We start from the raw sequence: 26,219 nt of genomic DNA on the forward strand, positions 1-26,219 counted from the left end.
CAGATGCTCACTCCCTCTACAGTAAACTACATCAGTCACAAACTACACTGTACACACACAGATCCTCACTCCCTCTACAGTGAACTACATCAGTCATAAACTACACTGTACACACACAGATCCTCACTCCCTCTACAGTGAACTACATCAGTCACAAACTGCACTGTACACACACAACTCCTCACTCCCTCTACAGTGAACTACATCAGTCATAAACTACACTGTACACACACAACTCCTCACTCCCTCTACAGTGAACTACATCAGTCACAAACTACACTGTACACACACAGCTCCTCGCTCCCTCTACAGTGAACTACATCAGTCATAAACTACACTGTATACACACAGCTCCTCTCTCCCTCTACAGTGAAGTACATCAGTCATAAACTACACTGTACACACACAGCTCCTCACTCCCTCTACAGTGAACTACATCAGTCATAAACTACACTGTACACACACAGCTCCTCTCTCCCTCTACAGTGAACTACATCAGTCACAAACTACACTGTACACACAGCTCCTCTCTCCCTCTACAGTGAACTACATCAGTCACAAACTACACTGTACACACACGGGATAGTTTTCTGAGCAGAACCAGAGTTCTTTTGGTGTATTCTAGATAGGGACAGTCCCTCTTTGGATGACCACAAAGTGACCTTTGCATGTCACAAACAATCACACACACACACACACACACACAGCACTGTCCTGTCTCCTGTGTCTGAATATTTACAGCTCCCGAATTCTCTTCTCTGACCTTATCAGCTCACCCCAGACCTCCATCTCTCCCTCAATCCCTCTTTCCCTCCTCACTCCATCCCTCCCTCCACCTCTGTTCTCTGTATTAACCCTTTAACTGGCTGTAAATTAGATACACATTAATATTAAAGCTGCTGTGTGTAGGTTTGGGGAGGTGGCCCCTCTGGTGGAAGTATGTAACTGCAGGAGTTATGTTGATGTACTGTGGGTTGTGCTGAGTTCCAATGGCTCCTGATTGGGTTCTGAGGGAGGTTCTCTCTTTGAGTCTGGTTCCTGTTCTCCACAGAAGTGTGTAGAACCAAAGTCATGGCTGTAGCAGTGGAACTGTCTCAATAAACGTGACTCTGGATTAATTTACAGTGATTATTTACAGTGTTTTATTATTCATTAATTCATTGTCTGTAACCTTTATCCAGTTCAGGGCGGCGGTGGGTCCACAGTCTACCCGGAATCACTGGGCACAAGGCAGGAACACACCCTGGAGGGGGCGCCACACACACACACAGGCACAGACACACAGGCACAGACACACACACACACACATTATACAGTGTTCTAATACATCATTATTTTTAAAGCTTTAAATGATCTTCACTTCAGAAAATATTGGAGGAATACTGAACACAAACATTTACTGAAAGAGACAGAAAGAGAAAGTGAAAGAGAGAGAGAGAGAGAGAGAGAGAGAGAAATGAGACAGAGAGAGACAGAGAGTAAGACAGAAAGAGAAAGAGAGAGAGAGAAAGAGCGAGAGAGAAAACAGGTTGGAAAGCACAGAGATTGATTAAGGGTTTAATAAACCAATGAATGAATCAATTTATTAGATTTTAAAGTGCTGCTCATTGTTGGATTAAGGCTGAATCAGTCCAAGGTGTTGGTGATAAAGGGGTTAAACCCTGTGCTGAAAGAGGCGGAGCGTGTACCAGAGACACCCCGCCCTCAGAGGAGTGTGTTCCCTGGAGAGGAGGCGTCAGGTGATCAGAGCTGATCAATAACCCTTGATCAATAACACTCCACTCACACAGAGGACACACTTTAAAGCAGCGGTCAGTCGTTTGCTGCACTGACTGGCCTTCAGGTGAGGACCCAGCCCTTACACTGACCCCTAGTGGCATGGTTGGAGCTGAGACTGCAGAAGACTGAGTTTACCTTTTGCTGTTTACCGCCCCCTAACCACCCTCTAAGAGTTCCAAGACTCATGACTGTTTGTGTTCATTCAGAAGTGCCTCATCTTTTAAGGTGAAGCGGTGTGTGAGTAAGAAGCGACTGTATCTTTTAAGGTGGAGCGGTGTGTGTGAGTAAGAAGCGACTGTATCTTTTAAGGTGGAGCGGTGTGTGTGAGTAAGAAGTGACTATCTTTTAAGGTGAAGCGGTGTGTGAGTAAGAAGTGACTGTATCTTTTAAGGTGGAGCGGTGTGTGTGAGTAAGAAGCGACTGTATCTTTTAAGGTGGAGCGGTGTGTGTGAGTAAGAAGTGACTATCTTTTAAGGTGGAGCGGTGTGTGTGAGTAAGAAGCGACTGTATCTTTTAAGGTGGAGCGGTGTGTGTGAGTAAGAAGTGACTGTATCTTTTAAGGTGGAGCGGTGTGTGTGAGTAAGAAGTGACTGTATCTTTTAAAGGTGGAGTGGTGTGTGTGAATAAGAAGCGACTGTATCTTTTAAGGTGGAGCGGTGTGTGTGAGTAAGAAGTGACTGTATCTTTTAAGGTGGAGCGGTGTGTGTGAGTAAGAAGTGACTGTATCTTTTAAGGTGGAGCGGTGTGTGTGAGTAAGAAGCGACTGTATCTTTTAAGGTGGAGGGGTGTGTGTGAGTAAGAAGCGACTGTATCTTTTAAGGTGGAGGGGTGTGTGTGAGTAAGAAGTGACTGTATCTTTTAAGGTGGAGCGGTGTGTGTGAGTAAGAAGCGACTGTATCTTTTAAGGTGGAGCGGTGTGTGTGAGTAAGAAGTGACTGTATCTTTTAAGGTGGAGCGGTGTGTGTGAGTAAGAAGCGACTGTATCTTTTAAGGTGGAGGGGTGTGTGTGAGTAAGAAGCGACTGTATCTTTTAAGGTGGAGGGGTGTGTGTGAGTAAGAAGCGACTGTATCTTTTAAGGTGGAGGGGTGTGTGTGAGTAAGAAGTGACTGTATCTTTTAAGGTGGAGCGGTGTGTGTGAGTAAGAAGCGACTGTATCTTTTAAGGTGGAGCGGTGTGTGTGAGTAAGAAGTGACTGTATCTTTTAAGGTGGAGCGGTGTGTGTGAGTAAGAAGCGACTGTATCTTTTAAGGTGGAGGGGTGTGTGTGAGTAAGAAGCGACTGTATCTTTTAAGGTGGAGCGGTGTGTGTGAGTAAGAAGTGACTGTATCTTTTAAGGTGGAGCGGTGTGTGTGAGTAAGAAGCGACTGTATCTTTTAAGGTGGAGTGGTGTGTGTGAGTAAGAAGCGACTGTATCTTTTAAGGTGGAGCGGTGTGTGTGAGTAAGAAGCGACTGTATCTTTTAAGGTGGAGCGGTGTGTGTGAGTAAGAAGCGACTGTATCTTTTAAGGTGGAGCGGTGTGTGTGAGTAAGAAGCGACTGTATGTTTTAAGGTGGAGCGGTGTGTGTGAGTAAGAAGCGACTGTATCTTGTTGGTGTCTGAAGTGTAAATTGTCTGTAAGTGTTTATTCACTGTTTGAATTCCCACAGAAACTCATGTGTAACTCGAGCTGTTTAGTTTTGTAGTACCTTCGCTCTGTGTTTACTTTCATGCAGTTTGCGCTCTCCTGATATTATCTCTCCTGAGATATAAAAGCAGCACTAGGTAATATTTGGTGTTTTTGCTCCTGGGCTCCCCCTACTGTTGCAGAGTGTAATTTACTTTTACAGCACTGCCCTGAAATCAAGGGGGAGGGGTTAAGGAGGGTAAAGTGGTTTCCCACCCTCCTCCAAATGTTACATAGTGCCGTTTCTGCAGCGCTGAGCCAGGAGTAGCAACGAGAGAGGCTCTGTTCTCCCTGTTACAGCTCAGTGGAGTATCACCATGATTTTGAAGCTGGAATTCTAAGGTAAAAATATTACCTAGTGTTACTTTAAAGTCACATTTTTAATGCAGTGAGACACTGCCTGCGAACAAGATGAGCCACTGAGGCTATGGGAACCGAACATCTTATTTTAATGTTCCTTCTTTTTATGAACAAATACCACCTTAAATGCAAACCGTGTTATTTGAGAATCCTGTGAGAAAGTGTTTATGTGCCTCGCCCCTGCCCCTTAACCTGTGAAATCAGCTGCAGTTCACGTGCTCTGCGTAGCTCGGATTCACACGCAGCTCCTCGCTGAGGACACGCCCCTCCCTCCCTGTGACCCGCGGCACTTTCCTGGCCCCAGCTGAATTTACCGCCTGTGTGTTATCGCGGGTCACTGAGGGTCAGTCAGCTGGAGATAACGCATTCCCCCCGAGCATCCTCTTTCTCCCACAGCTAGAACCTTTAACACGTTCCTCTATGTCTGGGGAACCAGCACCGGCGGCTAGAGCCGCGTTCATCAGCGCCTTCTTACAATTCTCACTTCCACCTTAAATGGCAGTAAGGGTTACAGCAGGGTTTAAGGTGGAATGGAGAATTCTTGGCTTTGTCTGTTGCACTTAGCAATGTTTAGTCACTGGTTAAAGACGTGCTCCTTACTGTAAACACATCACAGCACCGCGATGTCGCCCTCGTCAGGTTCAGACGAGTAATGCAGGCGCTGTGCTGAACAACGGGGCGGAGACTCAGAGGCTGTCAATCAATCTGACGTGGGCCACACTCACAGAGCCGAGCCGGATAAAGAGAAAACATTCTCATATTTATTTTTAAAGAAAATGATTAGAATATTTAGAGTTATTTAAACAGGACTGAGATGTAAATCAATTTGTGGAAATATTGATTAAAAATATACTTTTACTGGAAGCTGCTTTAAAGACAACACTGTTATCTAATCATTGTCTGTACCGTGTATTATTTATTATCTAGAACCCAGCGCGCAGCAGTGGAACATGTTCCAGTGTGTGTTTTCTCACCACATTGTGTGTGTGTGTGTGTGTGTGTGTGTGTGTGTGTTTATGTTTACGCAGAGCCACGTCACGCTGCACATCTGTCTCTACAGAGGAGGATTGAGCTCTTACACTCCATCAATTATTCACACACACACATACATACACGCACACACACACACACACACACACACACAGAGTTCTGCAAAAGACAACAGGGAAATACCACCTTAAATTTGGAGAGTGGATCATGGAGCTCTGCTGAGAGCATTAATAATGAAAGAGGACGCTTTAAAAGCATCAGAAGAGCCTCACACACACACTCACACACTGTGCTGTGTGTTCTGTTTTTCTGAAGATCTGCCCACTCTTAAAAACAGAGCGTTCTCTGAGCGATGCCACAGAAGAACCACTCTGTGTTCCGTAGAGAACCGTGTTTGTTAAAGAGACATGAGAGTGAAGAACCTTCTAAAGGCTCTGAGGCAGGTGTGGAGCGTGACTGAGGCCCGGTGGCTCCCTCTGGAGGTGAGGAGATCAGCGCTGTAACGTGAACAGGAGACTGATCCAAACTCAAACCACACTGGAGCAGAGAGTGTAGTGTGATTTCACTTTCAGGTCTGAGTAGGGTGTCTCTCTCTCTCTCTCTCTCTCTGTCTCTCTTTCTCTCTCTCTCTCTCTCTGTCTCTCTCTCTCTCTCTCTCTCTCTCTGTCTCTCTTTCTCTCTCTCTCTCTCTCTCTCTCTGTCTCTCTCTCTCTCTCTCTCTCTGTCTCTCTTTCTCTCTCTCTCTCTCTATCTCTCTCCCTCTCTCTCTCTCTCTCTGTGTCTCTCTCTCTCTCTCTCTCTCTCTCTCTCTCTCTCTGTCTCTCTCTCTCTCTCTCTCTTTCTCTCTCTCTCTCTCTCTCTCTGTCTCTATCTCTCTCTCTCTCTCTCTCTCTCTCTGTCTCTGTCTCTCTCTATCTCTCTCTGTCTCTCTCTGTCTCTCTCTCTCTCTCTCTTTCTCTCTCTGTCTCTCTCTCTCTCTCTCTCTCTCTCTGTCTCTCTCTGTCTCTCTCTCTCTCTCTCTCTCTCTCTGTCTCTGTCTCTCTCTATCTCTCTCTGTCTCTCTCTCTCTCTGTCTCTCTCTCTCTCTCTCTTTCTCTCTCTGTCTCTCTCTCTCTCTCTCTCTCTCTCTCTGTCTCTATCTCTCTCTCTCTCTCTCTCTCTCTCTCTCTGGTCTCATACACAGTGCTAGAGTGTTATTCTCTGGACGAGAGCTGGGAGAGAGGTGATAGATTAATAAACACTTTATTATAATGCAGTACCCACTGATGAAGAGCAGGAGGGGAGTGATTAGGCTCTGAGAAGTGTGTGAGTGTGTGTGTGTGTGTGTGTGTGTGGTGGGCGATGCCATAAAGAACCACTTTAGAATGTAAACTGGAAAAGAACCTGTACATCATTCAAGGTTCCTCAATCTCACGCCTCTTAAACACACACGGTTCTCTGTGGAACCGAACCAGGTTCTTCTGTGGCATCGCTCAGAGAACATTTGTGGCACTTGTACTCTCCTGAACCCTTATTTTTACAATGGAGGAACTGTTTTATAGAACCCTTCTCTAAAAGGTGCTGTGTAGAACCCTCTACAGCAGGGGTGTCAAACCAAATCCATGGAGGGCCGTGTGGGTGCAGGTGTTCTTTTCAACCACACAAAAGCCCCACACTACTGAAAGTCAAGATCTATTGATTATATCCAATGATTAAAAACAGGTGGAATGAGGTGTGGCTTCTGCGTGGTTGGAAAGAAAACCTGCACCCACACGGCCCTCCGTGGATCTAGTTTGACACCCCTGCTCTACAGCACATTCTCCATCAAGCTGAAGAACCCCTTCACGACCCACAGAACCATGTAATCACACAAAGGGGTCTTCAAGTGTAGAACCATCATTTTTGGGAGTGTAGCCGATGTCTCTGTAGCAGCTCTGCACCAGTCTGCAGTGATATCAGAGGAGCTGCTGGACTGTAGTTACATTTAGGGCCTCATTCTCCTTCAGAAGAGTTCCACAATCAGAGATTACCCCCCTCTCCTCGCTCTTCTGTGACATGGAGCTCAGCTCAGATTCTCATCCTGCAGAGTTCTGTTCACACTTAAATGCTGCAGTAGCCTCAGACACTAGACTGTATCTGCTTCATTAAACCAACGTCCATGTTCACACAGAGGTAGAGTGAGCTGAAGCTAGGGGGCGCTGTTCTCTGTGAAGGGTACTGTACGTTAGTTTTGGCTTAGCTCCGTGACGAAGTGAAACGTTGAGGTTATTTCCTGTTTGTCATAGATTCATCTTTCCTCTGTTTCTCTATAAAGCAGTAAAAAGCCTCCACGCTCCACTCCCAGCTCATGAGTATTAATGAGGAGGAGGTTAGAGATGAGCTCATATATTCAGGAGTGTACCGCTCCTGCCAGAGAGTCCGTAAATCCCTGTGATAGCGAGATGGTCAGGGTCAGGATGTTGGAACAATGCCCACTCGTCAGGCCCTGCCCCCAAATAAAACACCGCCAACGTCTCAGTGCCAACAGAACCATTACCCGTCTTCTCCATTAACCTGCTCCTCCACCCCTTGTTATAGACTCCCTCCGACTCCACTCTCCCGTCCCGGGTCACACCGGCGCTGACCCACACTCCGGGTACCCGAGGGGACACTGGAAACACACAGCAGTGGGTAATACAAGTAAAGATCTAAATATACGCTCCTTCACAGTCTGACGCTTCTCCAGGTTCCGGACGCTCAGCAGGTTCCTTCACCTTCTCTTCTTCAGACTCTGACAGGTCCGGATCTGAGTTAAACGGCGGTATACGAGAGGGAGCGCTGGGGCGTGAGATACTGGCGCTGTGCTGCGGTCATAGGTTCGAGTCTTGAAGATCAGTCACCGGTGCTGATATCTCACGCTACAGCCCCCACCACGAGTGTGCCGGCCCGATTATGCCACCGTTTATTATTAGGAGTTAAGAAAACAGAAAAAAATCAGCCTTCCGCAAGGTAAAGTAGTCCCGTTTCTACACACATTCCTCCTAGTGTTAATCCGCCGTGTACCACGGGTTCAGACCAGAGTCAGATATAACACACACAGGTAACTGCACACACACATTTTCCTGTTGTGATTCTCTGTCGTGTTTGAATCAGAAAGCGGAGAACAGCTCCACTGTGCCATAACTCTTTAGTCTCTGAGCTCTTTCTGGAGCTTCTTTATCTCCACTCGCCCATGGAGGCCGTCACGGTTCCTGCTGAAGAACTCACATTTCAGGTCCTGGGACCTGTTTAAGTTGATGAATATGTGTACACTCTTAAAAACAACGGTTCTTCAAGGGTTTCCTTATTAACGGAAATGGTTCTAAAGAGAACGCTGAACACTTGAAGAGCCAGCCATCTGCATGATTAAAGGGTTCTTTGTATCATGAGAGGGTTCTTCAGATTGGCATAGGAACCAAAAACGGTTTCATTCCTGTTACGAAGTCAAACTTGTTATGGCAGAGGAACCCTTTTTGGGGTTGTGTGGTTCTAAATAGAACCATGTCCTTTAATAAAGAACCCTTGGAGAAGCGTAGTTTTTACGTGTGGAGGTATGTGAATGGGAACTGAACCAAGTCCGTGGTGTTGGTGTTGCTAGGTTACGTGTATTTTGCGGAGTAATACCTAAAGAGCTTCGGTCAGAGTGGCAGAGAGCCAATCACATCGCAGGGGCGGAACTAACTGTTGTAGAATCTGAGTTATTCATCGTGTGAGAGATCAAACACCAGCAAATAAAGCAGTGTAGCAAACCTGCCGTGAGGAAGGTGAAAGGGTTATTACTGAGGAGTATGTGAATCAGACACACCGTTATTCACCTGGAGGATTACAGAACAACGCTAAGTACAGGTAGATTGCTAAGGTAGCAGTTTAGTGGCGCTGTTTCAGCAGATCTGGGATCAGTCTGAACCATGCTCGCTGTTCTGTTTTTATTTACGTCGACTGTGCCAACATTTTTGCGAGGATCTTGGGCCAAGACCAGAACTCACACAAACGTCCTGTAATGAACCTGCTGTGAGAACAGTGGCATTAGATCAATAGGCAGGAGACGGTGAATATTGAAAAGTGTTTATTCTCATCACTTCTTCTCCCCCTTCTCTGTTTTAGGCTAAAGACAGCGACGATGATGAGGAAGTGGTCCACGTCGACCGAGGAAACTTCATGGATGAGTTCTTCGAGCAGGTAAACCATCTCCGACTCAAGCTCTACAGTCATAAAGAAAACCACAGTCACCTTCAGCTCAGTGTGTGTGTGTGTGTGTGTGTGTGTGTGTGTGTTAACAAAATAACGTTGCAGTTATTTCATGATAAAACTCATTAGAATAGATTCCTGTTGTAATATTGAGAATAAATTAATAATATTTATGGATCTTAGTGTAATATTTTGTGTAAATATTTTAATTTCCTCTCTGTCCCGATCCATCCCGTCCCCTCCATCCCCTCTGTCCCCCTCTGCCCCCGCACCACACCCTGTCCCCCTTGGACCTCGCCCCACCCCCCCGTCCCCCGCGGTTCCCACCCCCTCCTCCATCTCCGTCCCCTCTGCCCTCACCCCGTCCCCTCTGTCCCCCTCTGCCGTCACCCCACCCCCTGTCCCCCACCATCCCCTCTGTCCCCCTCTGCCCCGCACCACACCCTGTCCCCCTCTGCCCCCGCACCACACCCTGTCCCCCCTCGGACCTCGCCCCACCCCCCCGTCCCCGCGGTTCCCACCCCCTCCTCCGTCTCCGTCCCCTCTGCCCTCACCCCGTCCCCTCTGTCCCCTTTGCCGTCTCACCCACCCCTGTCCCCCTCCGTCCCCCTCTGCCGTCACCCCACCCCTGTCCCCCACCATCCCCTCTGTCCCCCTCTTCCCTCACCCCACCCCCTGTCCCCTCTGTCCAACACTCCACGCTTCTAGAGTCTAATATTTCTGTTTATAATTTATTCCTAAGTAAATATTAATCATGTTATATAAAGGGTCACATGACTACAATTTTAATTAATTACAGTCATAGCACGCCACACATCTCCTGTATTCATGGTCTCTGTGTGTGTGTGTGTGTGTGTTCTATAAGTTTGAAGTGGATGCAGTCTGTGGACTCTGGATCTGTTTAAGGTCATTTTTAAAGGGGAATGTCTCCAGAATTTCAAAGAGCTGCTGAATCTGCACTGCAGGGGGATGTGGGGCGAGGTTTGTGGGGGGTTGGACTGAGGGAGGTCTCTCAGCAGCAGTACAGATTATTCCTGCTCAGAGTGGGCAGGCAGAGACACACAGAGACTGTAGGCTTTATACACTACTCTGATTATTTACAGTTACACAAACATCGCCTCAAACGTTTTGTTTAGTTTCACATTAAATAAGTCAACGTCAGCAAACGGGATCCTCAGTACTGCACTGTACTGATTCTACTGGACTACACTGGACTCTAATGGTCTCTACTGGACTCTACTGGACCCAACTGGTCTTTACTGGACTCTACTGGCCACTACTGCACTCTACTGGACTACACTGGACTCTATTGGTCTCTACTGAACTCTACTGGGCTCTATTGGACCCAAGTGGTTACTACTGGACTACACTGGACTCTATTGGTCTCTACTGAACTCTACTGGACTCTACTAGACCCAACTGGTCTCTACTGGTCTCTGCTGGACTCTACTGGAACCTACTGCACTCTACTGGTCTCCACAGGACTCTACTGGTCTCTACTGGACTCTACTGGGACTCTAATGGGACTCTACTGGACCCTACTGGTCTCTACTGATCTCTACTGGACTCTACTGGTCTGTACTGGACTCTACTGGAATCTACTGGGACTCTACTGGTCCCTACTGGTCTCTACTGGTCTTTACTGGACTCTATAGGACCGTAATGGACCCTACTGGTCTCTACTGGACTCTACTGGGACTCACAGTACAGACTGCACAGTACTGACTTTGCGGGTCTCTACTGTTTTCCACAGGACTCTACAGGACCCTACTGGTCTCTACTGGACTCTACAGGACCATACTGGACCCTACTGGTCTCTACTGGACTCTACTGGGACTCTGCTGGGATTCTACTCTACTCTACCGGACTCTACTGTCCTCTGCTGTCCTCTGCTGGACTCTGCTGGACTCTACAGGACTCTACTGGACTCTATTGGTCTCTTCTGGACTCTACTGCACTCTACTGGTCTCTACTGCACTCTACTGTTCTCTACTGGACTCTATTGGTCACTAGTGGAACAAACTCTACTGATCTGTGTGAACTGATGACAGAGCTGTATTCAGTCCCAAACAACAACAACAACAACACGCCACTACACCATGAGTAAACACCGCTTAACGTTACCACCACCGTTGTTGTGGTTTCCAAAGACAACTGTTCCCCTTAGAGACGGGGTTAGAGATGACACCAGATACATTTCAGGGGGGAGCTGTGGGAGTGGAAATCCAACCAGGGACCAATCAGATAGTAGAGACCAGTAGAGTCCTGTAGAGTCCAATAGATAACAGTAGAGTCATGTAAAGACCAATAGATAACAGTAGAGTTCAACAGAGACCAGTAGAGTCCAGTAGAGACCTGTAGAGACCAGTAGAGTCCAGTAAAGACCTGTAGAGACCAGCAGAGTCCAGTAGAGACCAGCAGAGTCCAGTAGAGACCTGTAGAGACCAGTAGAGACCAGCAAAGTCCAGTAGAGACCTGTAGAGTCCTGTAGAGACCAGTAGGGCCCAACAGATACCAGTAGAGTCCTGTCGAGACCAGTAAAGTCCTGTAGAGTCCTATAGAGACCAGTGGAGTCCTGTAGAGACCAGTGGAGTCCTGTAGAGCCCTGTAGAGCCCTGTAGAGACCAGTAGAGTCCTGTAGTGACCAATAGAGATCTGTAGAGACCAGCAGAGAGACCAGTAAAGTCCTGTAGAGACCAGTAGGGTCCTGTAGAGACCAGTAGAAACTAGCAGAGTCCTGTAGAGACCAGTAGAGAGACCCTTAGAGAGACCAGTAGAGAGTCCTGTAGAGACAAGTAGAGAGTCCTGTAGAGACAAGTAGAGTCCTGTAGAGACCAATAGAGTCCTGTAGAGACCAGTAGAGACTTGTAGAGACCAGTAGAGTCCTGTAGAGAGCAGTGGAGAGTCCAGTAGAGACCAGTAGAGTCCTGTAGAGACCAGTAGAGGCTTGTAGAGAGCAGTGGAGACCTGTAGAGACCAGTAGAGAGTCCTGTAGACACCAGTAGAGAGTCCTGCAGAGTCCTGCAGAGTCCTGCAGAGTCCAGTAGAGACCAGTAGAGACTCCTGTAGAGACCCGTAGAGTCCTGTAAAGACCAGTAGAGACCCGTAGAGACCCGTAGAGTCCTGTAGAGACCAGTAGAGGGTCCAGTAGAGGGTCCAGTAGAGACCTGTAAAGTCCTGTAGAGACCCATAGATCCTGTAGAGACCAGTAGAGTGTCCTGTAGAGACCAGTAGAGTGTCCTGTAGAGACCAGTATCAAATCAAATCAAATGTATTTGTACAGCACTTTTTACAACAGATGATGTCACAAAGCAGCTTCATAGAATTCCAGTAAGACAAAGATTTTACATGAAATGTAAAAATCCCAAGGTGAGCAAGCCAGGGGCGACAGTGGCAAGGAAAAACTCCCTCAGCTGAGGAAGAAACCTTGGAAGGAACCAAGGCTCACAAGGGGTGACTTATCCTTCTCTGGCCAATCTACTGGTGATAATAGTTAGGAGTCCGTGACAACTTCAGTAGAGTCCAATAGAGACCAGTAGATTTCATTAGAGACCAGCAGAGTCCAGTAGAGTCCTGTGCAGCAACAGATGAGCTACTGTCTCTGACTTTACATCTACAAGGTGGACCAACGAGGGAGGAGTGTCTCACAGAGTGGACAGAGAGTGGACACAGGGTTTAAAAACTCCAGCAGCGCTGCTGTGTCTGATCCACTCTACACCAGCACAACACACACTGATTAATCAGAGCTGTGTCTCTGCAGGTGGAGGAGATCCGTGGTTGCATTGAGAAGCTGTCGGAGGACGTGGAGCAGGTGAAGAAACAGCACAGCGCCATTCTAGCAGCACCCAACCCTGATGAGAGTGAGTAACACGCACACACACACACGGACCACACACACACTCTTAACACACCCCACAAACACACTGCCACAATACAGCACCCAACCCTGACAAGAGGAGACACACTCCTACTGTACAGCACAGCTCCAATCACACACCCCTGACTCCAGTGTGTGACTGTAGGGCTACACAGCGTCCCCATGTGTGTGAGGTTCTACCGAGGGTATGTTGTAGATATATTGAGGTTGTACTGAGGTTATGTTGTAGATATATTGAGGTTATACTGAGGTTATGTTGTAGATATATTGAGGTTGTATTGAGGTTATGTTGCAGATATATTGAGGTTGTACTGAGGTTATGTTGTAGATATATTGAGGTTGTACCGAGGTTATGTTGTAGATATATTGAGGTTGTACCGAGGTTATGTTGTAGATATATTGAAGTTATACCGAGGGTATGTTGTAGATATATTGAGGTTCTACTGAGGGTATGTTGTAGATATATTGAGGTTCTACTGAGGTTATGTTGTAGATATATTGAGGTTGTACTGAGGTTATGTTGCAGATATATTGAGGTTGTACTGAGGTTATGTTGTAGATATATTGAGGTTGTACTGAGGTTATGTTGTAGATATATTGAGGTTGTACTGAGGTTATGTTGTAGATATATTGAGGTTGTACCGAGGTTATGTTGTAGATATATTGAGGTTATACCGAGGGTATGTTGTAGATATATTGAGGTTATACCGAGGTTATGTTGTAGATATATTGAGGTTATACCGAGGTTATGTTGTAGATATATTGAGGTTATACCGAGGTTATGTTGTAGATATATTGAGGTTATACCGAGGGTATGTTGCAGATATATTGAGGTTATACTGAGGGTATGTTATAGATATATTGAGGTTCTGTTGAGGTTGTATTAGAGATATATTGAGGTTCTATTGAGGTTGCATTATATATATATATATATATATATATATATATATATATAGAGAGAGAGAGAGAGAGAGAGAGAGAGAGAGAGAGAGAGGTTCTGTCGAGGTTGTATTAGAGATATATTGAGGTTCTATTGAGGTTGTATTAGAGATATATTGAGGTTCTGTTGAGGTTGTATTAGAGATATATTGAGGTTCTAATAAGGTTGTATTAGAGATATATTGAGGTTATATTGGGCGGCACGGTGGCGCAGCAGGTAGTGTCGCAGTCACACAGCTCCAGGGGCCTGGAGGTTGTGGGTTCGATTCCCGCTCCGGGTGACTGTCTGTGAGGAGTTGGTGTGTTCTCCCCGTGTCCGCGTGGGTTTCCTCCGGGTGCTCCGGTTTCCTCCCACAGTCCAAAAACACACGTTGCAGGTGGATTGGCGACTCAAAAAGTGTCCGTAGGTGTGAGTGTGTGAGTGAATGTGTGTGTGTCTGTGTTGCCCTGTGAAGGACTGGCGTCCCCTCCAGGGTGTATTCCCGCCTTGCGCCCGATGATTCCAGGTAGGCTCTGGACCCCCCGCGACCCTAAATTGGATAAGCGGTTACAGATAATGGATGGATGGATGGATGAGGTTATATTGAGGTTGTTTTAGAGATATATTGAGGTTCTATTGAGGTTGTATTAGAGATATATTGATGTTGTATTAGAGATATATTGAGGTAATATTGGAGACCTATTTGAAATATATTACAGATATATTGTGTAATGAAATGTAAGATTCTCCAGTCAATGATTTTTATACTGAGGTTATGTTGTAGATATATTGAGGTTATACCGAGGGTATGTTGCAGATATATTGAGGTTGTACTGAGGTTATGTTGTAGATATATTGAGGTTATACCGAGGTTATGTTGTAGATATATTGAGGTTATACCGAGGGTATGTTGCAGATATATTGAGGTTATACTGAGGGTATGTTGTAGATATATTGAGGTTGTACTGAGGTTATGTTGTAGATATATTGAGGTTATACTGAGGTTATGTTATAGATATATTGAGGCTATACTGAGGGGATGTTGTAGATATATTGAGGTTATACTGAGGGTATGTTGTAGATATATTGAGGTTCTATTGAGGTTGAATTAGAGATATATTGAGGTTCTGTTGAGGTTGCATTAAATATATATATATATATATATATATATATATATATATATATATATATATATATATATTGAGGTTCTGTCGAGGTTGTATTAGAGATATATTGAGGTTCTATTGAGGTTGTATTAGATATTAGAGATATATTGAGGTTGTGTTAGAGATATATTTAGGTTCTATTTAGGTTGTATTAGAGATATATTGAGGTTATGTTGAGGTTGTATTAGAGATATATTGAGGTTCTGTTGAGGTTGTATTAGAGATATATTGAGGTTCTGTCGAGGTTGTATTAGAGATATATTGAGGTTCTGTTAAAGTTGTATAAGAGATATATTGAGGTTCTATTGAGGTTGTTTGAGAGATATACAGAGGTTCTATTGAGGCTGTATTAGATATATATTGACGTTCTACTGAGGTTTTATTAGAGGTATATTGAGGTTCTAATAAGGTTGTATTAGAGATATATTGAGATTATATTGAGGTTGTTTTAGAGATATATTGAGGTTCTATTGAGGTTGTATTAGAGATATATTGATGTTGTATTAGAGATATATTGAGGTAATATTGGAGACCTATTTGAAATATATTACAGATATATTGTGTAATGAAATGTAAGATTCTCCAGTCAATGATTTTTACGGATCAGAGTCAAACACTACTCCAAAATGATCACATCAATTAAGCCCTGAATTACAGTCATCCAAAGACATGCCCCTAGAGCTGTGATTGGTCGAATCATCACTTTTTTACATCAAACAATGACATCACAATGAAGATGAAAGAGTATCCTGCTTTGTGTTGATGTGGTGGTTAAGGACTTGACTTGAACGAGTGCAGCTCTCTCCACAGTCTCATGTTTGTTTACGGTTCTATTCTGTGATGTTTATTTGTTTACAGTTCTATTCTCTGCTATTTGTTTGTCTGCAGTTCTGTTCTCTGATGTTTGTTTATGTTTCTATTCTCTGATGTTTGTTTGTTTGTTTTCTGAAGCATGCTGTTTTTTTTTTTGCATGTTGATTAATGGTTTAATTTGCTGCATGCTCTGTGTGAAATATTTATTTTTCTTTCCTCCTTCCCTCTTCTCGTCTCCGTTTTCTTTTCCTTGTCTTTTTCTTTTCATTTGTCCATGCCACATGAAGGAGTTTGATGCTGAGTGTGTGAGTGAAATTTCTAAGACATAGTCCCCCCCCTCTCTCTCTCCCTTCCCCTTCTCCTCTCTTTCTTTCTCTCTCTCTCTCTCTCTCCCTTCCCCCTTCTGTTCGTTCTCTCTCTCTCTCTCTCTCTCTCTCTCTCTCTCTCTCTCTCTCTCCCTGAGGGGCAGTAGTCGATTGTCCTGTTCCTCAGTGTTATTCTCCTGTTACAGTTCATCTCTACTGTCACATTGCAGTGTGTGTGTGTGTGTGTGTGTGTGTACTTTTCATGCCTGTGTTTGTGCTGTATATCTGTGTGTATTGGTGTGTTCTTTGTGTGTCTCTGTGTGTGTGTGTGTTTGTGTGTCTGTGCGTGTGTGTGTACTATAAGTGTATGTGTATATGTGTAATTATGTAACACAGTGTGTCTATTGTTGTCATTTGTGTGTGTGTATGTGTGTGTGTGTGTGTGTGTGTGTGTGTGTGTGTAAATGTCCTGATAAATTGGGTCAGTAGAAATGCTCAATAACCTTTAAAAATAAACCCTTGTTTCATTACCTTTTTTGCTTTTGTTTCTGTGGAGATGTGAGGTTTTGTTGAGGTTGAAATGTATGGGGCTTTTCCACTGAATGGGTCCGACTCGACACGGCTCGACTCTCTTAAAGCTTGTTGCTAACTGGAATCATGAGCTTTGAAAACCACAACAACACAGGCGGTAAAGTCAGGCACTGTTTACTCGTTGTGTTTTGGCGTGTTGTTGTTGTTTTTGGACTGAACATCCCTCTGCCCACAGTTCTCTGGGAATGTTCTCGGGGGAATGTTACGAGCTGCTGCTGAGAGTCGGATAAAAACTAATGTGAACGCTGCTGTAACTTCAGAGATTTTACAAGCGCTGAGTTTGTGCTGGAGCTCTGTGTTTCCTGGTGATTGACAGGTCTCTGGCTAATCAGAGCTCTGCAGGGTTTACACCTCACATTCAGTACCAACTCGGCTCGGCTGTAACCGTAAGTTAACAGGAACTAAACAAGAACACGGTTCCAGGACCAGGACCAGATTTGGCCGGTGGAGTCAAGTCGAGTAGGTGCCATGCAGCTGAAAAGAGCCATTAAACACAGAGAGCAGCACCTGCGGACCCTCTGGAGCTCCTCACAACACGGGACCCCTGTAGACCCCCAGATAACAAGGAGAAAGCCCTGGATACCACTGTCTGCGCAGCAGATAATAATCAATAAGGCCACATGAGAGGTTCCCCTGAACCCTGAGGAAACCCTGAAGACAGGGGAAACTCCAACCTGGAGGAACAGGGTGGACTTGCCCTTCTGTTCCCTGTGGACTGACCCTCTCAGGGTGAGGCTTGGAACCATGTTCAGGGCCTGATGTCCTACTTAGGTTGTGTCTCCCATCTGGAGAGATGTGGAGTGTGTGTTGTGTAACTCAGAATGAAGGTTGAATGTAGGGGGCGGGGCATTTCCTGTTGAATTTTACACACTCAGTTCTACAAAATCACCTACTGCAGCTTTAATGTTTTATGAGTGTGACTCCCACTCACTGCTCGCAGTAAACAACCCGTATGACTGTCTGTCTTTCTATCTCTATCTCTCTCTCAGAGACTAAGCAGGAGTTGGAGGACCTCACAGCTGACATCAAGAAGACAGCCAATAAAGTGCGCTTAAAATTAAAAGGTAATTTCATGTAATTACTTTGATATACTTGTTTTGATCACAGGTCCCTCCCCCATCATTAATATTAATGGTATTTATTATACAAATGTTACTGGTGTAAAGTTCATTTTTACTGCTGATTTACATCAGAGGGAAAAGGTGATTCCCTCGTCATTAACCTTTGAACCAATCACAGTTCTTTATACTGCGATATGCTAATGAGAGGAGTACAGTTCACCTCTTTGTGAAGATCAAACACTGCAATTTGTTGTTAGCTAAAGAGACGCTGGTTTTTAAAATGATGAGCTATAATCTACAACTAAATTCTCAGACTACAGCCACATCTACATTGAGGCATTTAAGGTGGAATGGATAAATCTGGAGTAGTTATATATGGATAGTTTATCTGAGAATACTCAACAATGTGTACATTTTTACTAACACACACCAGACTGCCCACGAGCGAAACCGAGACCAAGACAGAGACCAAGACTGAAACTGAGAACAAGACCAAGACAGAGACCAAGACCTAGAACAACACCAAGAATAAGACTGATATTGAGACCAAGACCGAGACAGAGAACAAGACCAAGAGCAAGACTGAGATTGAGACCAAAACTGAGACTGAGATTGAGACCAAGACTAAGACCAAGACTGAGAACGAGACCGAGAACGAGACTGAGACAGAGACCGATAACAAGACCAAGAGCAAGACTGAGATTGAGACCAAAACTGAGACTGAGATTGAGACCAAGACTAAGACCGAGACTGAGAACAAGACCGAGACTGAGAACAAGACTGAGACTGAGAACAAGACTGAGACTGAGACTGAGAACATGACAGAGACTGAGAACATGACAGAGACTGAGAACAAGACAGCAACAGAGGCTGAGATCGAGACTGAGACTAGAAACAGAGCACTGCAGTAGAATTCTCTCCTCCTTCCAGAAAAACTTCAGAGGAATCTCCCAGCTTTACAAACTCAGTCCTGATCAATAAACCCCACACACACAAGTTATTGATATTTACTCCAGCATCGATGAAGCTTCACCAAAAACAGCTCCATCTCGTGCTCCTTCAGTCCTGTGGAGTTCAGCTGAGTCACCACTGCACCCAGAAGACAGCAGGAAAATATCCACCTTAAAGCCATGTCCCAACACAGAATTGTAAATATCCACCTTAAAAACCCTGTTTAACCCCAGAAAGATGAATATCCACCTTAAAACCCTTGAATAAATGGGTTGTGACAGTGTGCACAAATCCACTAGTGACATCCAACCAACCACATGAGTTCCCATAGCAACCAATTAACAAAGCTCTGGCTAGCACCTAGCAACCACCTAGCAACATGATGATGATGATAATGATGAAGATGAGAATGATAATAAGAGAGTGAGGCTGCTGCTGATGTGGATGATGTTTATATTAAGAAGGATGAGGATGTTGATGAAGAGGATGATAATGAGGATAAAGAGGAGGAAGAGGATATTGATGAAGAGGATGATAATGAAGATAAAGAGGAGGATGAGGATGTTGATGAAGAGGATGATAATGAGGATAAAATGGAGGATGAGGATGTTGATGAAGAGGATGATAATGAGGATAAAGAGGAGGATGAGGATGTTGATGAAGAGGATGATAAAGAGGATAAAGAGGAGGATGAGGATGTTGATGAAGAGGATGATAAAGAGGAGGATGAGGATGTTGATGAAGTGGATGATAAAGAGGAGGATGAGGATGTTGATGAAGTGGATGATAATGAAGATAAAGAGGAGGATGAAGATGTTGATGAAGTGGATGATAATGAAGATAAAGAGGAGGATGAGGATGTTGATGAAGAGGATGATAAAGAGGATAAAGAGGAGGATGAGGATGTTGATGAAGTGGATGATAATGAGGATAAAGAGGAGGATGAGGATGTTGATGAAGAGGATGATAATGAGGATAAAGAAGAGGATGAGGATGTTGATGAAGAGGATGATAATGAGGATAAAGAGGAGGAAGAGGATGTTGATGAAGTGGATGATAAAGAGGATAAAGAGGAGGATGAGGATGTTGATGAAGAGGATGATAATGAGGATAAAGAGGAGGATGAGGATGTTGATGAAGAGGATGATAATGAGGATAAAGAGGAGGATGAGGATGTTGATGAAGAGGATGATAAAGAGGATAAAGAGGAGGATGAGGATGTTGATGAAGAGGATGATAATGAGGATAAAGAGGAGGATGAGGATGTTGATGAAGAGGATGATAATGAGGATAAAGAGGAGGATGAGGATGTTGATGAAGAGGATGATAATGAGGATAAAGAGGAGGATGAGGATGTTGATGAAGAGGATGATAAAGAGGATAAAGAGGAGGATGAAGATGTTGATGAAGAGGATGATAATGAAGATAAAGAGGAGGATGAGGATGTTGATGAAGTGGATGATAATGAAGATAAAGAGGAGGATGAGGATGTTGATGAAGAGGATGATAAAGAGGATAAAGAGGAGGATGAGGATGTTGATGAAGTGGATGATAAAGAGGATAAAGAGGAGGATGAAGATGTTGATGAAGAGGATGATAATGAAGATAAAGAGGAGGATGAGGATGTTGATGAAGTGGATGATAATGAAGATAAAGAGGAGGATGAGGATGTTGATGAAGAGGATGATAAAGAGGATAAAGAGGAGGATGAGGATGTTGATGAAGAGGATGATAAAGAGGATAAAGAGGAGGATGAGGATGTTGATGAAGTGGATGATAATGAGGATAAAGAGGAGGATGAGGATGTTGATGAAGAGGATGATAATGAGGATAAAGAGGAGGATGAGGATGTTGATGAAGTGGATGATAATGAGGATAAAGAGGAGGATGAGGATGTTGATGAAGTGGATGATAATGAGGATAAAGAGGAGGATGAGGATGTTGATGAAGTGGATGATAAAGAGGATAAAGAGGAGGAAGAGGATGTTGATGAAGAGGATGATAAAGAGGATAAAGAGGAGGAAGAGGATGTTGATGAAGAGGATGATAATTAGGATAAAGAGGAGGATGAGGATGTTGATGAAGAGGATGATAATGAGGATAAAGAGGAGGAAAAGGATGTTGATGAAGAGGATGATAATGAGGATAAAGAGGAGGATGAGGATGTTGATGAAGTGGATGATAAAGAGGATAAAAAGGAGGAAGAGGATGTTGATGAAGAGGATGATAAAGAGGATAAAGAGGAGGATGAGGATGTTGATGAAGTGGATGATAAAGAGGATAAAAAGGAGGAAGAGGATGTTGATGAAGAGGATGATAAAGAGGATAAAGAGGAGGATGAGGATGTTGATGAAGAGGATGATAATGAGCATAAAGAGGAGGATGAGGATGTTGATGAAGTGGATGATAATGAGGATAAAGAGGAGGATGAGGATGTTGATGAATGGATGATAAAGAGGATAAAGAGGAGGAAGAGGATGTTGATGAAGAGGATGATAAAGAGGATAAAGAGGAGGATGAGGATGTTGATGAAGAGGATGATAATGAGGATAAAGAGGAGGATGAGGATGTTGATGAAGTGGATGATAATGAGGATAAAGAGGAGGATGAGGATGTTGATGAAGTGGATGATAATGAGGATAAAGAGGAGGATGAGGATGTTGATGATAAAGAGGAGGATGAGGATGTTGATGAAGAGGATGATAAAAAGAATAAAGAGGAGGATGAGGATGTTGATGAAGTGGATGATAATGAGGATAAAGAGGAGGATGAGGATGTTGATGAAGGGGATGATAATGAGGATAAAGAGTAGGATGAGGATGTTGATGAAGAGGATGATAATGAGGATAAAGAGGAGGATGAGGATGTTGATGAAGTGGATGATAATGAGGATAAAGAGGAGGAAATGGATGTTGATGAAGAGGATGATAATGAGGATAAAGAGGAGGAAGAGGATGTTGATGAAGTGGATGATAAAGAGGATAAAGAGGAGGATGAGGATGTTGATGAAGAGGATGATAATGAGGATAAAGAGGAGGATGAGGATGTTGATGAAGAGGATGATAATGAGGATAAAAAGGAGGAAGAGGATGTTGATGAAGAGGATGATAAAGAGGATAAAGAGGAGGATGAGGATGTTGATGAAGTGGATGATAAAGAGGATAAAAAGGAGGAAGAGGATGTTGATGAAGAGGATGATAAAGAGGATAAAGAGGAGGATGAGGATGTTGATGAAGAGGATGATAATGAGCATAAAGAGGAGGATGAGGATGTTGATGAAGTGGATGATAATGAGGATAAAGAGGAGGATGAGGATGTTGATGAATGGATGATAAAGAGGATAAAGAGGAGGAAGAGGATGTTGATGAAGAGGATGATAAAGAGGATAAAGAGGAGGATGAGGATGTTGATGAAGAGGATGATAATGAGGATAAAGAGGAGGATGAGGATGTTGATGAAGTGGATGATAATGAGGATAAAGAGGAGGATGAGGATGTTGATGAATGGATGATAAGAGGAGGATGAGGATGTTGATGAAGAGGATGATAAAAAGGATAAAGAGGAGGATGAGGATGTTGATGAAGTGGATGATAATGATGATAATGAGGATAAAGAGGAGGATGAGGATGTTGATGAAGGGGATGATAATGAGGATAAAGAGTAGGATGAGGATGTTGATGAAGAGGATGATAATGAGGATAAAGAGGAGGATGAGGATGTTGATGAAGAGGATGATAATGAGGATAAAGAGGAGGAAGAGGATGTTGATGAAGAGGATGATAATGAGGATAAAGAGTAGGATGAGGATGTTGATGAAGAGGATGATAATGAGGATAAAGAGGAGGAAAAGGATGTTGATGAAGAGGATGATAATGAGGATAAAGAGGAGGATAAGGATGTTGATGAAGAGGATGATAATGAGGATAAAGAGGAGGAAGAGGATGTTGATGAAGAGGATGATAATGAGGATAAAGAGTAGGATGAGGATGTTGATGAAGAGGATGATAATGAGGATAAAGAGGAGGAAAAGGATGTTGATGAAGAGGATGATAATGAGGATAAAGAGGAGGATAAGGATGTTGATGAAGAGGATGATAATGAGGATAAAGAGGAGGATGAGGATGTTGATGAAGTGGATGATAATGAGGATAAAGAGGAGGATGAGGATGTTGATGAAGAGGATGATAATGAGGATAAAGAGGAGGATGAGGATGTTGATGAAGAGGATGATAATGAGGATAAAGAGGAGGATGAGGATGTTGATGAAGAGAATGATAATGAGGATAAAGAGGAGGATGAGTATGTTGATGAACAGGATGATAATGAGGATAAAAAGGAGGATGAGGATGTTGATGAAGTGGATGATAATGAGGATAAAGAGGAGGATGAGGATGTTGATGAAGAGGATGATAATGAGGATAAAGAGGAGGATGAGGATGTTGATGAAGAGGATGATAATGAGGATAAAGAGGAGGATGAGGATGTTGATGAAGAGGATGATAATGAGGATAAAGAGGAGGATGAGTATGTTGATGAACAGGATGATAATGAGGATAAAAAGGAGGATGAGGATGTTGATGAAGTGGATGATAATGAGGATAAAGAGGAGGATGAGTATGTTGATGAACAGGATGATAATGAGGATAAAAAGGAGGATGAGGATGTTGATGAAGTGGATGATAATGAGGATAAAGAGGAGGATGAGTATGTTGATGAACAGGATGATAATGAGGATAAAAAGGAGGATGAGGATGTTGATGAAGTGGATGATAATGAGGATAAAGAGGAGGATGAGTATGTTGATGAACAGGATGATAATGAGGATAAAAAGGAGGATGAGGATGTTGATGAAGTGGATGATAATGAGGATAAAGAGGAGGATGAGTATGTTGATGAACAGGATGATAATGAGGATAAAGAGGAGGATGAGGATGTTGATGAAGAGGATGATAATGAGGATAAAAAGGAGGATGAGGATGTTGATGAAGAGGATGATAATGAGGATAAAGAGGAGGATGAGGATGTTGATGAAGTGGATGATAAAGAGGATAAAGAGAAGGATGAGGATGTTGATGAAGAGAATGATAATGAGGATAAAGAGGAGGATGAGGATGTTGATGAAGAGGATGATAATGAGGATAAAGAGGAGGATGAGGATGTTGATGAAGAGGATGATAATGAGGATAAAGAGGAGGATGAGGATGTTGATGAAGAGGATGATAATGAGGATAAAGAGGAGGATGAGTATGTTGATGAACAGGATGATAATGAGGATAAAAAGGAGGATGAGGATGTTGATGAAGTGGATGATAATGAGGATAAAGAGGAGGATGAGTATGTTGATGAACAGGATGATAATGAGGATAAAAAGGAGGATGAGGATGTTGATGAAGTGGATGATAATGAGGATAAAGAGGAGGATGAGTATGTTGATGAACAGGATGATAATGAGGATAAAAAGGAGGATGAGGATGTTGATGAAGTGGATGATAATGAGGATAAAAAGGAGGATGAGGATGTTGATGAAGAGGATGATAATGAGGATAAAAAGGAGGATGAGGATGTTGATGAAGTGGATGATAATGAGGATAAAGAGGAGGATGAGGATGTTGATGAAGAGGATGATATGAAGATGATAATGTGGATGATGGTGTGGTTGATAGTATGAATAGGATGAGTATGATGACGATGATGATGATGATGAAAATAATTATGCTAATTAGGATGAGGATGAGGATGATGGTTCCACCTCCATTAGACCCCCACAGCGCTGGACATACTGTGGGACATTAGTCTCCTCACACACACACTCTCTCTCTCTCTCTTTCCTGTGTCTTTCTCTCTCTCTCTCTCTCTCTCTCTCTCTCTCTCTCTCTCTCTCTGTGTGTGTGTGTGGTTGGCTCTGAGTTGCGTCACTGAGATGGTGAAGATGATGTGGAAGTTAAAGCTAATGAACAGACGCAGTGTTTCTGCTGCTGGGTTCTTTTTGAATGTGTCCAAAAGTGTGTGGACACCCCATTATTCGTAGTTCAGCTCCTTCACACTGCCCCCTGTCCTCAGGGTGTAAAACACCTACTGCACAATCAGAGGTGCTTGGGAGCAACAGAAGGGTTCCTCTGGGATGAGTTGAAGCGGTGAGTTTGATCCAGAACTAATCCCCATCACCAGCCCCTGACCCTCACTGATTATGAGACTGAACTCCATCAGATCCTCACAGCTATGTTCCAGTGTGTAACACAGTTCTACACTAAAGATGCTGGAGGAGCAGGGGTCCTCTAACTTTCCAAGGGTCAGGGTGGATCTGTGGTCTCTTTTATTTCTCACCATGATTCTCCTGTTTCTCTCTCTTTCTCAGCAATCGAGCAGAGCATTGAGCAGGAAGAGGTCATGAACAGATCATCAGCAGATCTGAGGATCCGCAAAACACAGGTAAACAAACACAGGTGAACTAACACAAGTGAACAAACACAGGTAAAAAATACAGGTGAACAAACACAGGTGAACAAACACAGGTAAACAAACACAGGTAAACAAACACAGGTGAACTAACACAGGTAAACAAACACAGGTGAACTAACACAAGTGAACAAACACAGGTAAAAAATACAGGTAAACAAACACAGGTAAACTAACACAGGTGAACTTACACAAGTGAACAAACACAGGTAAAAAATACAGGTAAACAAACACAGGTGAACAAACACAGGTGAACAAACACAGGTAAACAAACACAGGTGAACAAACACAGGTAAAAAATACAGGTAAACAAACACAGGTAAACTAACACAGGTGAACTTACACAGATAAACAAACACAGGTAAACTAACAGGTGCACTAACACGGGTAAACAAACACAGGTGAGCAAACACAGATAAACAAATACAGGTAAACAAACAGGTGAACTAACACAGGTAAACTAACACAGTTGAACAAACACAGGTAAACAATCACAAGTCAATAAAAACAGGTAAACAAACACAGGTGAACTAACACAGGTCAACAAACACAGATAAACACATACAGGTAAACAATTACAGGTAAACAAACACAGGTGAACTAACACAGGTAAACAAATACAGCTTTGTTTGACCTTTGGGGGAAAGGGAGTAAACAAACAAACAAACAAATAAACAAATGAAAGAATACATGTTACAAGATAAGGGATTTCAGTTTAACTATATCACTTCATCAGAGAGAAAATACACAAAACTCTATCTATTCTCCCCGATCCCTCTATCTCTCTCTGTTCTCTCTCCCTCCCAGTTCTCTCTCTCTCTCTCTCTCTCTCTCTGTTCTCTCTCTCTCCCTCTCTGTTCTCTCTCTTTGTGTTCTTTCTCTCACTCTTTTCTCTCTCTCTCTGTCTGTTCTCTCTCCCTCTCTGTTCTCTTTTCTCTCTCTCTCTGTTCTTTCTCTCTCCTTTGTTCAATTCTTTCTCTCACTCTCTGTTCTCTCTCTCCCTCTCTATTTTCTCTCTCTCTCTGTTCTTTCTCTCTCACTCTCTCTCTCTGTTCTCTTTCTCTCTCCTTTGTTCAATTCTTTCTCTCACTCTCTGTTCTC

The 26,219-nt window shown here is 43.6% G+C and overlaps 1 protein-coding gene across 1 annotated transcript in view; it reads left to right on the forward strand.

Moving 5' to 3' along the window:
• The window catches only part of stx1b (syntaxin 1B), a 75,841-nt gene that overhangs the window by 30,930 nt on the left and 18,692 nt on the right, over positions 1 to 26,219 (forward strand). Inside the window, exons 2-5 of the mRNA XM_066673943.1 lie at positions 8,896 to 8,970; positions 12,740 to 12,839; positions 17,640 to 17,714; positions 25,018 to 25,091. Of these exons, the coding sequence (XP_066530040.1) occupies positions 8,896 to 8,970; positions 12,740 to 12,839; positions 17,640 to 17,714; positions 25,018 to 25,091 (324 nt within the window). The remainder of the gene's footprint in view (positions 1 to 8,895; positions 8,971 to 12,739; positions 12,840 to 17,639; positions 17,715 to 25,017; positions 25,092 to 26,219) is intronic.

The sequence above is a fragment of the Hoplias malabaricus genome, chromosome 6, assembly GCF_029633855.1.
Source record: "Hoplias malabaricus isolate fHopMal1 chromosome 6, fHopMal1.hap1, whole genome shotgun sequence".
NCBI classification, from domain to species: domain Eukaryota; kingdom Metazoa; phylum Chordata; class Actinopteri; order Characiformes; family Erythrinidae; genus Hoplias; species Hoplias malabaricus.